Here is a 12,904-nt window from a genome sequence, read left to right on the forward strand (position 1 = left end):
ACATGCATACATACACACACACAAAACAGTGAATAAATGAATTTAGATGCATTTACATACATACATACATTTCATTCATTTATATATATGGTGTATATATATTAATTTATTGCTGTTGTAACGATAATTATTCAATATAATTATTGAAATATATTATTTATAATAATGTTTTACATTTTTACTACATTTAATATAATTTAAAAACATTTAAATGATACGTTTTCCCCTATGCGTGTATGTCGTTAAAGCGTTTATTTAATTATTATGGCTATTATTATATGTTTTAGATGTTCACTGATGATTAAATACTTAAACCGGAAATTAAACAAAAGCATTTGGTTGTGAGTTTCAGTTTTGAATAAACACTGATATATTAGCATTGTTATTATTTTTATCAACATCATTTCTATTATGTTTTATTTATTCAATTATTATTTTTTTCTGTTCTTTTTTTTGCAGCTACAATTTCTCGAACAGGCACACTAATGCCAAGGAAAGCCAAGGTATAAACTAAGATTTTGACTTATTTTTTGACATATAATTTTACTTTACATGTGCCTGTTAAAACATGTTATGGTATTTCCCAAATACCTTGAAAGGCTGGATTTTCAGAAAATAAAAAGCTGTACAAATGATAAATTACTTTTTGAGATCTGTGATAATGAATGCAGAGAAATTACAGCATGTAGTCTTTCACCACATGATCTTGTGTGTCAATTTTAGTTACAAGTTGCAGATGACAACTTCAACTCAACCAGGAAGCAGTCCGTTGGTGCACAATTCAAGGTAAATTATGCTTCAAGTTGTGTTAGAAATAATCATAGTGCATGTTTTATATGCCATTTTATTGGATTTATTCTGTAATCTATATATAGATCTATATATTTCAGAAGTAATGTATGAATGAATCTCTCAAAAAACTGTCAGGAAGTTCATATTTCACCCTATAATGAATATAAACAATATTTATAGTGAGGCCTTAGAGTTTTGCATTGTCATAATTAGGCGCTGACATTCACTTCTGTATTTGACCCTGCCTATGTTTATTTAAAGGATAACTCCGGTAAAAAATGAACCTTGGGGTAATTATCACATGTTTACCGAGTAGATCGTTCTCTGGGATGCGTTTTCATTAATATCGAATGTAAAGAGTTTTATGTTTAAAAACAGATTAGCTTATAACGCTAGTTTATGGGACATAGGATAAGTAAAATTAAATTGCTAGTTTTACTGCAGGGCTAACAAGCCTCAAAATAGCCTCACACTAACACGGTAGCATAATGAGGGTCCCTACGTGCAAACCGAAGCATTGAGAACTTTGTAAGAGTACAAACTTTAATAAGAATATGCTTTATAAAGACAGTACATTACACATATACAGACAGGAGTCGAGCCACAAACGCTGTGGTTTGCATGTAGGGGCCCTCATTATGCTACTGTGTTAGTGTGAGGCTATTTTGAGCCTTGTTAGTGGTATTAACTAGCGATTTAATTTCACTTACCCTGTGCCCCACAGACAAGCGTTATAAGCTGATTTGTTTTTAGAGATAAAACTATTTACTTTCGATTTTCATGAAAACGCATCCCAGAGAACGATCTACTCAGTAACCATCTGTTAATTACCCCTAGTTTCATTTCTCACCAGAGTTGTCCTTTTTTTAGCCTAATTGTCTTTTATATTGTTTGGGAACTAAAATCGCTTTGTTCCGTACAGCATTCCCTGGCTGTCCTTATGGAGAAGATGTTTGCCGCCGGTCCGCACTTTGTTCGGTGCATCAAACCCAACCGAAGCAAACAGCCCGATCAACTAGACAGTAAACTGGTGATGGATCAGGTCAGTTTACTGGAGTCACTGCAGAGTCGCTTCACAATCGTCAGGTCTCCACCGGGTTCGGCCCTGTTTATGGCCCCTTTTATTTTCCACAGTGGAGCCAAACGCATTCTTAGTTTTTCCTGCCCTCAAGTTCTCTGAGCTGTACTTAAAACCTGGAAGCCTTTTCGTGCTTTTATGATGGAGTGAAATCCAAATCTCTCTAATGAGACAGCAGCCACTGGTTTTTAAGTGTAAGGGCCAATATGAACTGAACACTGTATTAAGCGATTGTCTTGTTGGAGCTTCTCAGTGACCATCTAGTTTAATGACACACTGACTATCAGCTCTGTATTGCATAGATACGTAGTAGAAAATGATTGTCTGCCCATGTAAAACTTGCCACCACTTTTTTCTGTTCTGTTCTCAAAGAACCATTAACTAGTGACTAGTGATCCTGTTCAAATGACATAATTTGTCTCGATCTGTGGTTGTGTATATATATGCATAAGCGCTATTAAGTCACACACGGTCAGATGATTTACAGCTCTGGAATTTACAATTTCATTCTGTACATGTGCAGTGACATTTAAACTACATGATGGTGCAACACTGACACCTGCTGTGGAAGTGCAGTTTGCAGCCTAAAAGAATAAAAATCAGCCTTATAGATAAATATCAATACGATATATCAAAATGTGTACACACACATGCATATAATATATATACAGTGCCAGTCAAAATTGTGGAAATTTTATTTTGTGTTGTTTAAAGGTTTTTGAAAAAAATTCCCATGCTCAAAAGTTTTATATCATAATAATATGATGATTTATTAACCATTTTTGAAACTGTTGTGCTGTTTAATATTTTGTTATACTTTTTTCAGGATTCATTGATGAATAAAAAGTTTAAAAATAATCTGCATTTATTTAAAATAGAAATCTTTTCTAACAATAGAAATATTTATTATTGCAACACAGCGTTGCTGAATAAACATATTCATTTCTTTTAAAAAAAGAAAGAAAATTACTGATTCAAACTTTTTTGAACGGTAGTGTATATTAATACAATATATTTTGCTGTAATGTATAAATGCTGTTCTTTTTTCAACATTGATAATAAATCATATTAGAATGATTTCTGAAGGATCATGTGACACCGAAGACTGAAAATTCAGCTTTGATCACAGAAATCTAATTTTATTTTAAAGTATATTAAAATAGAAAAATTGTATTGAAAGTTTAATAATATTTCCCAATATATTTTTTTTCTGTATTTTTAATCAAATAAATGCAGGCTTGATGAGCAAAAGAGACTATTAAAAATAGGGACCCACTTTATATTAGATGGCCTTAACAACTATGTACTAACAATAATAATTTAATACAATGCACTTATTGTGTACATACATGTTTTTACATTGTACTTATATTTTAAAAATACCTGCATGGAATTACGTCTGTAATTAATTTCTGTAGTTACATTTGTAATTTCACAGTTGGCATTTCCCTTAGTGGGGCCAAAAATAGTAATGTTTCCAAACTTTTGACCGGTATTATATATGCTATTACTTTATTGTTTTTCATTTTTGTTATTATATGTAATAATACAAAATTTAAAAATAATTAAATAAGATAAAATAGATATCATATTTACATGTATATTAAATTAGCATTTATTTTGACAGAAAGGAAAGTCTTTTTTTTTTTGCCTTCATTGAAATTCCAAATCTTTCCGCTACCTTTTTCCTATAAAACGTAAACTTTTTTTGCAGTATAGCTCACAAGTTGGATAAACTGCATTTGTGATATTTGTTTGAGTTTGATGGTATGTAGTATTTAGCTTTTCTTTCAAAAGATTTATTTTGTGTTCATGCACTCTAAAAAATGCTGGGTTAAAAACAACCCAAGTTGGGTTGAAAATGCACCAACCCAACAATTGAGTTGTTTTAACCCAGTGGTAGAGTTGTTTTAACCCAGTGGTTGGGTTAAATGTTGCTTAAGACAACCCAATTGCTGGGTAAGAACAACTCAACCATTGGGTAAAAACAACCCAATTGTTGGGTTGGTGCATTTTCAACCCAACTTGGGTTGTTTTTAACCCAGCATTTTTTAGAGTGTGGAAAAATAAAAATATCACCGGGTTTAGAACAGAACAAACATGAGTGAATAATGAATGTACTTTTTTAGGTGGACTATCCCCTAGGTGGTCACCTAATGACTGCTTTCAGCGTCTCAATTTTCCTATCCATCATTTTTATGTTCTGTTTTTCTTTCTCCACCTTTCTAGCTGAGGTACAATGGCCTGATGGAAACAATCCGAATCCGGCGGGACGGTTTCTCGTGGCGTCCAACTTTCAGGGAGTTTGCAGAGAGGTTTGTGTGCTGGCAGGAAAAATGACATTTTATCAGTTCATTACATCAGATTACCTGCAACTCCGATTTCTGTCCCATAGGTACAACATTCTGCTGCTGAAACCGGATCTCCCTTCAGACAAGAGCAGGTTTGAACAGCAGACACATCATGTTGTTAAATGTTAAAGGTGCACCAAGTAATAAACCACGGTTTCAACCTAAAGAAGATAATAGTACATTTGATTTTTTTTTTTAAATGGTGTTAACTCGCATGAGTGGAATGAGCTCCCTATTATTAGATGCTTTTATATGCATTTAGTCTGCATGCTTTAAAAGCAAGTATACATACATATATAGTAAATATACATATTACAATGAGAAAATAAAAACACATACAGTACACTACCAGTCAAATATTTGGAAATTTGGTTTTTGAAAGAAGTCTCTTCTGCTCACCAAGCATGCATATATTTGATCTAAAATACAGCAAAAACGGTAATATTGTGAAATATTTTTACAATTTAAAATAACTTTTTTTCTATTTGAATATATTTTAAAATCCCATTCATTTATGATTTTTAGCTTCATTACTCCAGTCTTCAGTGTCGCATGATCCTTCAGAAATCAATTTTAATATAATGATTTGATGCTCAAGAAACATTTATGATTTTTATCAATGTTGAAAACAGTTTTTAATAGGATTATTTATTGAATATAAAGTTCAAAACAACAGCATTTATCGGAAATGTAAAGCTTTTGCAACATAAATGTCTATACTGTCACTTGATCAGTTTAATGCATCCTTACTGAATAAATGTATGTATTTCTTAAATGTATTCAAGTTCTTTCCAAAAAAAATTAAATAATAATTATTACCGACCCCAATTTTTTTGAACGGTAGTACAATGCAAAACCTTTATATTCCAGATAAATACTGTTCTTTTAAACTTTGTATTCATCAACCTAAAAAAAATTATACAAGGGCAATTCCAGCGTTATGGATGTGACATTTGAACTCATAATGACAACTGAAATGTCTCAGTAAAAATCTATTTCTTACAATATTTATATTGGCAATGCATATTCTCAGAGCACCCTATCTGGGGAATTGACAGCAAAAATATTATTTTCTAAATTATATTTAAGACCCCCCAAAAAAGGAAAATAGTTATGCGTTATGGATGTGACAGGAAATTACAGTGTTTTCAGTGTACTGTTCGATTTTCTTAAAAGTCTGTGAACTTTTAAATCTAATGTATAAATATTGCTATCCACATGAGGAAGGGGTCTTATTTGAAAATAAAAATATCAATGTTTAAAATGTAAATAAAATTTATGAAGTGTATCAAGGCAAGGCAAGGCAAGGCAAGTTTATTTGTATAGCACATTTCATACCCAATGGCAATTCAAAAAAAAGTGCTTTACATAGAAATTAATTAAAACATTGGTAACAAATGCATGAGAAAAAAAAAAGAATACCATATATATTGAGAATGAGAAAAAATATGATTCATGATATCATGATATTTTCTCATGATATATTGATATCATGAGAAAAAACAACGTTATGGATGTGACAAAACCCTGTTATGGATGTGACGAGTCTGAAATACACATAGAATCTGTTTGGAAAATCAACGAACAAACCATCATGGCACATTTGTCGACACATAAAATTACTCTAAATGTTAATTTAATAGTAATCTAGTTATATCAATGACTCATATGAAGTAGCCTGACCTGATTTAGTTGAAATAGCCCATTCTTTCATTGTCTCAGGTAAGATGGGTCTTAATCAACATGTAAATATCCTGACAATAAAATGACTAATGTATATATATATATATATATATATATATATATATATATATATATATATATATATATATATATATTAGGGCTGGGTAAAAATATCGATTCATCAATGCATTGCAATTATTTGTTTCTCAATTCAATATCGATTAATCAAATCCTATGAATCGATTCAGCCCACCGGCCAGTGGCGGCGCTGTGGGCAACACTCTAGTGAGAGCGTTCAGCGCTGTAAACAAGACGTGCTTTACCAAAACAGCAGTTGCACTCCGTTCAAGCCTGCACCACTAAAGGCTGCAACATACTACGCAAGAACAGAGAAAAAAGTTCTCGCTCCCAGGGCTATGAGAACAAAATGATGTCATGTTGTTCTCTCAGCCCTGGTTTGGGAGTTCTCGCAGCTTGTTCTCGACACATTGCCTGAGCAGAACTTTTTTCTTGCGGTTGTCCGAGAACTATTGTGTGATTGGTCAGACATTTAAAGTGGGCGTGGTTAATGCGGAAAAACGCAGATGATCGGCACCTGCTTTTCTCGTGAAGTATGAATGTACTACTGCCAGAACGAACTTTGTTCTTGTTCTTGCCACCTCGAGAAAACAAACAAATTTCTTTGTTCTTGCAAAGTATGTTCCAAGATTAACGTTAAAAGCCGACGTTTGGGCTCATTTTGGATCAGCTGCTCAGTTGTTCAGTGTTATTGCGCCACAGAATCAACACCGGTGTTGGCGACATGCTTTCATATCGTGGCAACGCGCGCAGTCACGTAGATCACGGCGCTCTCAATAGTTGTAAAACAAACCACCGCTCTCAATACATTTGAATGGCTTAAGTGGACAGACAACATCTTCACTTCACTATACAGTTAATTACTTTCGAATCTGTGTAATGTTGTAATGTTATAATATCAATCCACTTTGTTTTATGAATATGCACATTTTGTGCTTCTGTTTACATTTCTTTCATAACTTGAATGTATAGGAAGAAAGAAAAATACTTTCTACTACTTACAGTTACATGCACTTTAGAGGTGCTAATAAAGCACCTGTTTGTAACAGGTGTGGTTTGTATTCAACACATGTACAATATTGTACAATTTATTCTGCTAAATAAACTATGACAGGAAAAATGCTGGGGTCAATTTGTTCTTACACATTGATAATACTGCACACATTATTAAAAAATATACTCAGGTACTTACTTGTGTATTTACTTATTAATCAATCGATATCGAAGCTAATAAATCGATATCGAATCGAATTGTGAAATTCCTAAAAATACCCAGCCCTACACTGTTAAAAATTTGTGGTGTTTTTTGTTGGTTTAACTTAAAAAAGTAAGTAACCTGGTTGCCTTAAAATTTTGAGTTCATTGAAATTAAAAACTTGAGTTGATACAATGAAGGAAATTAGTTTAATAAATAGAAACTCAAAATATTATTTTATCTGAACCACATAAAAAATGTGATAAATTATGAAAATTGCACAATTTGCCATGTTTCACTGCATCATCAGAAATAACACACACATAATTACCCAATATGCTTACAAAATCTTTTAATAATCTTTTAATAAAGGTTGTCGAATCTCAAAAAATGTTCATTGTATTAACTCAAAATTTTAATTTCAATGAACTCAAAATTGTAAGGCAACCAGGTAACTTTTTTTCTAAATAATTTTTTACAGTGTATATATAATATATACACATACATCGAATTTAATCGAATTTATTTATCACATCATTCAGAAAGTGACCATTTGTTTTGCTAATATTTACTTATGATTGTACTTATAGCCTAATAACCTAAGGCTATGTTACAATTCACTGAAACACAGAGGAGAAATATGTTTATCACTGCCATGCTACAGGAAAACACATTTATATCATATGTGGGTTTGATTTTAGAATTTTCTTTATATGTAACGTCACATCCATAACGCAAAATTAAAATGTTTACAAGTAATAAAAGAGCATGAAATGTTCGTCACATGATACATTTATATAAGTTAACATTGCACAGAAATGCTGGACATTTTTTCATCAACACTGTATATGTAGCATAAACTTATCCTCTAAAACGTTATGGATGTTACTTGGCCCTGGAACTCAACGACACATTTAATAAGAGGCTTATAAATTCATAGAACTTTACTGTTAAATCATGCTAATTGAACACAGTGCATAATCATCCCCTTGTTAATCAGGAAATTGCCAAATAATAAACTTTTGCTGAAATATTGAGTCTATATATTTCCTTTTCTTGATAACACTAAAACACAGATATTTCAAAAACTCTTCTTGCATTGGTGCACACCTTATTTATGGTGTAATAAACAACAAATACCTAAACAATTCAATGAGAATGGTTGCATACAATAAAGTATAGATCCAAGTAAACATTTTAAGAATAAATCTGTTTGTGTGTGACCAACTTTTTTTTTTCATCGTAAAGATGACCTTTGCATGGAATTGCCCACAACTGTTTTCAACATTGGGTGCGTTTACATGCACACCAGTAAGCTGATAACTCCAAAAAATCAATATAAAATAATTCAAATAACTAGTTTTCCCCGTTTACATGCAAACCAGTAAGCGGACAACGCAAGTAAACCGGGTTTACATATTGATATTAGAATGATTTATGAAGGGTCATGTGTCACTGAAGATTGGAGAAATGAGAAATTCAGCTTTGATCACAGGAATAAATTACATTTTAATATATATTCAAATAAAAAAACAGTTATTAGACATTTTAATAATAGTTCAAAATATTACAGCTTTTTTTGTATTTTTAATTACATAAATGCAGGCTTGTTGAGCAGTAGAGACTTCTTTCAAAAACTAAATCTAAATAGTAAAGTTTCCAAATATTTGACTGGTAGTGTATTTACCATGGGAAAAATAAGATCTTATTCAAAACCTCCACCTAAATAATATTAAATAAATAACACAAAATAACTTTGCTCCTTTTAAATTAGCTCTTCATGATGATATGCACAGATATTGGTCATTATGGTTTTAATCTACAGTGGTTTATCGTTTTCTTCTGTTGCTTTTAGTTGTATGTCGATCCTCAACAGCACTAAGCTCTCTGGTTGGAAGTGTGGGTAAGTTTGCGTTATTAGTGCCATTTAAGACAAGCATCACTATAATTATTGTTAATACGCTATCTGTTTCAACAAACCCCCTAATCACTCTCATTTCCTTCAGAAAATGTTTTTCTTTTTTATTAGTCCTGTCAGGATTTTAGGATGGTAAAATCTTCCACAGGCTCTAACATGTTTTCATTAAGTTTAATTTGGCTTGAAAATTTGGTGATAATATTATGGGAAACAATAAATGTGATAATTTAATGGTTCAGATAATATTGATATGTCAAGCAAGTCACAGCAGTTCTCCTGCTGCACTTTCAGATCGTCACGCTTGTTTTTTAAGTACTGGCACCAGGAGGAGTTGGCCCGTCTGCTGGAGAGACTGGGACGAGCAGCGGTTGTCATTCAGAAGAGTGAGTAGCAATTAAACTTGTTTGTTTAAGTCACTGTAAAACTATGGAGGAATCCGCATGACTCCACATGAAACCTCTTGGCTCCTAGTTTGACGGATTTATTGGAACCTAAATCATCTCTCAGAAGTACCTTAATGAAACCGGTGTCACGAGAGCAAGTTCAGACATGAACCGCAAGATTCAGATATGAACTGTGAGGTGTTTCACGTCTTTTACTTGGATATCTTTCTCCATGTAAATAATGCCACTGAATGGCCAAGCACACAATATACAAAACTGTTCTTGTCTTATTTTCCTCACATCAATTTTTTTAATTATTGCATCAAAAGTCGTGATGGCTGTACTTGATTTGATTATTTTCCATCATCTGATCCAAAGAGTTTTGCAGGTGTTTTTTGTGACTATACCTCGAAGACATTTGTATGCAAAGCTATGATTTATGTAACCGTTTACATTGTGGCTTAGTTTACAATCAGTGAATTTACATGCACCCTCATAATGCGATTTGTGGGATTTTGGTAATATTGCGATTCAATAATTGTAACACAATACTTCTATCGAACTAATGCGATTAAGCTTATAATCGTAGTAACCATATTAGCATTAAACTATGTGGCATATATCGATTTTTAATCGCAATAAACAGGCATGTACACACCTTAATCACGTTATTACCGCTCTGACCAAAGTGTGCAGGTGCGAGGACGCACACCAATGTTGTGTGTTGTTCACACAACTTCATGAATAAACTTTGTGACTTTATCAGGGCCGTCGATTCATATACGCAGAGTACTCCATCATCTCAGTTGCTCTTTTTTTAAATATTTTTTTTTATAAATAAAGAAAATAAATATAAATATAATATAATAAATGCATATTACGGTGAATGTACTAGGCAGTAATCGTGGCCTCCCACATACACGCCCGGCCCACTGTTTGTGGCTGACTGTAGAGCCCTGTGCGGGATTGTTTTCTTCATCCCGCTCCCACCCGCGTCCGGCGAATTTCTGACCACTCCCGCCCGCACCTGCAACGTATGTGTTACACTCCCGCCCGTACCTGCAAAGTATGTGTTACACTCCCGCCCGTACCTGCAAAGTATGTGTTACACTCCCGCCCGCACCCGCAACGTATATGTTACACTCCCGCCCGCACCCGCAACGTATATGTTACACTCCCGCCCGCACCCGCAACGTATGTGTTACACTCCCGCCCGTACCTGCAACGTATGTGTTACACTCCCGCCCGCACCCGCAACGTATGTGTTACACTCCCGCCCGCACCCGCAACGTATGTGTTACACTCCCGCCCGCACCCGCAACGTATGTGTTACACTCCCGCCCGCACCCGCAACGTATGTTACACTCCCGCCCGCACTCGCAACGTATGTGTTACACTCCCACCCGCACTCGCAACGTATGTGTTACACTCCCGCCCGCACCCGCAATATGTATGTCCACTCCCGCCCGCACCCGCAAAACTCTGAGAATTTATTCCCGCACAATAATAGAGATGCATTGATTTTGTGTCTTCTCCCGTCCCGCAGGAAAAAAAAACACGTAGGCCTATTTGTATGGATATTATTAAAGAGATCCGTGGGGTTGTTTGTTTCGTTTCCCTGGCCTGCATGTAAAAAACTAAAAAAACTAAAAGACAAAACATAATATAATGTATTATTCAAATATAATTTCGTTTTTATCAAAAACTTTGCATATAAAAATAGACTGCTTTGCAAAAAAAAAAAAACGGGGAGAACAGAGCAGGTGTGTCGCCTCAACCCAGACGTGCCGGATTTGTGCCCATTGTAGATTAGTATTTTTGCGCATTTGTCACAATGAACAAATTCCAGCTCCTTTCCATCTTTCCATTATCTTTATAGGAAATTAATACATTTATTCAGCAAGGATGCATTAAACGGATCAAGAGACTGTATAGACATTTATAATGTTGTAAAAGCTTTATATTTCAGATAAATGCTGTTCTTTTGAACTTTATATTCATCAAATAATCCAGAAATTGTTTTTACACAACTGTGTATGTTTTTATAGCACTCATCTGACAAATAAATTTTTTTTGTCAATAAAATGTTTTTTTTTTTAAATCCGATTAATCAAAAAAAGATTCGGCCAACTAATCAATTATCAAAATAATTGTTAGTTGCAGCCCTAATAGTACTGATTCTGTTGAAATGTTTTTAAATCATATTTTTTGTTTTTATTTCCTTGCTGTAGTGTAGAGCTATAACTGTAAATGACTGTAATTACAATTTATTTTATTAAAGTTCTATTTTGACCCCTAAAGTAGTTTATTTGTTGAATTTTTAAATTATAAATATATTGTGACGTTGGTTTATTCCTTTATTTATATATCCTGTACATTTTTGTATTCATGGTTTAGAAGATACTTTTTCATGTCTTTTTCAACATCTCGCACATGGCACAACGTTCTTACTCAAAGTAAAAATAGTTCAACTTTTTTTTAAAAACCTGCATCTCTAGACGCAAAAATGCATTCTGTGTGAATGGGTTTGCCGCAGTAAAAGTTCGACAGTGCTCGCAAATTACCTGGCTCTAATACAGGGGTCTTCAACTAAAATAGCTTGGGGTCCAGAAAAAAAACCTTCTCACCGGCCGAGGTCCGGACAGTTATATACCTAAAAACATGAATCGATGTCTTTTTGCCAGACTAAAGAAATTAGTGTAGATTAAAATGTCTTTATTGAACAAAATATATGTTCTCTTATAGATAAAGTATGTCTTTTCATTTTTTTAAAGCAAACATAGGTAATCCTTCAAAAAATGTATTTAATTTTGAGGTTATTCTGTTTGCATTGGTACAAAATATCTAATTCAACCAGTAGCCATGTCTGACAAAAATATGATGAATGAAAAAATGCCTTCATCTCTAAATCTGCACTGAAAATACATTCATTTCAACATTACTAGCAACTAAAGTGCTTTTTCTGCTGAACTGAGATAAACAGTAACAATCAATGAACACAAACCCTCCTGGTTAACAAACAAAACAGAAATCTCATAACATAATTTTATGTTCATTCACATGTATAGCCCACATTTAGTTAGGTTGAGACTATCTTCAGCACTGCTCTCTCTGTGCTTCAAATTGCACTGGTAAAAAATCATTAGCAATATCATCCAGAAACACAAACAGGCAAAAATAAGGTGCCACCAGTGTTGGAAAAATGAAAAAGTCCACAAAATATTTTATCTCTTTATTTCAACTGTTCCTTTAAATCCAGAAAAACGTAAATAACCTCTCAAAAGGCTGAGCTGAGTTAAACTTAAAGATGGAATGGAAGCATAAACATTCCTTGTTCCAAAAAAAAAAAAATAATAATAATAATAAAAAAGTGAATATAGCTACATTGTCTGAACTTCAGTGCATGTGAGAAATTGGCTCATTTAT

At 33.4% G+C, this 12,904-nt stretch overlaps 1 protein-coding gene across 1 annotated transcript in view; it reads left to right on the forward strand.

Moving 5' to 3' along the window:
* The window catches only part of LOC137062722 (myosin-IIIb), a 60,387-nt gene that overhangs the window by 36,368 nt on the left and 11,115 nt on the right, over positions 1 to 12,904 (forward strand). The window contains exons 16-22 of the mRNA XM_067433616.1: positions 460 to 503; positions 724 to 786; positions 1,715 to 1,834; positions 4,100 to 4,185; positions 4,266 to 4,313; positions 9,033 to 9,080; positions 9,387 to 9,478. Coding sequence (XP_067289717.1) covers positions 460 to 503; positions 724 to 786; positions 1,715 to 1,834; positions 4,100 to 4,185; positions 4,266 to 4,313; positions 9,033 to 9,080; positions 9,387 to 9,478 — 501 coding nt within the window. The remainder of the gene's footprint in view (positions 1 to 459; positions 504 to 723; positions 787 to 1,714; positions 1,835 to 4,099; positions 4,186 to 4,265; positions 4,314 to 9,032; positions 9,081 to 9,386; positions 9,479 to 12,904) is intronic.

This window comes from Pseudorasbora parva, chromosome 23, assembly GCF_024679245.1.
Source record: "Pseudorasbora parva isolate DD20220531a chromosome 23, ASM2467924v1, whole genome shotgun sequence".
Lineage (NCBI taxonomy): Eukaryota > Metazoa > Chordata > Actinopteri > Cypriniformes > Gobionidae > Pseudorasbora > Pseudorasbora parva.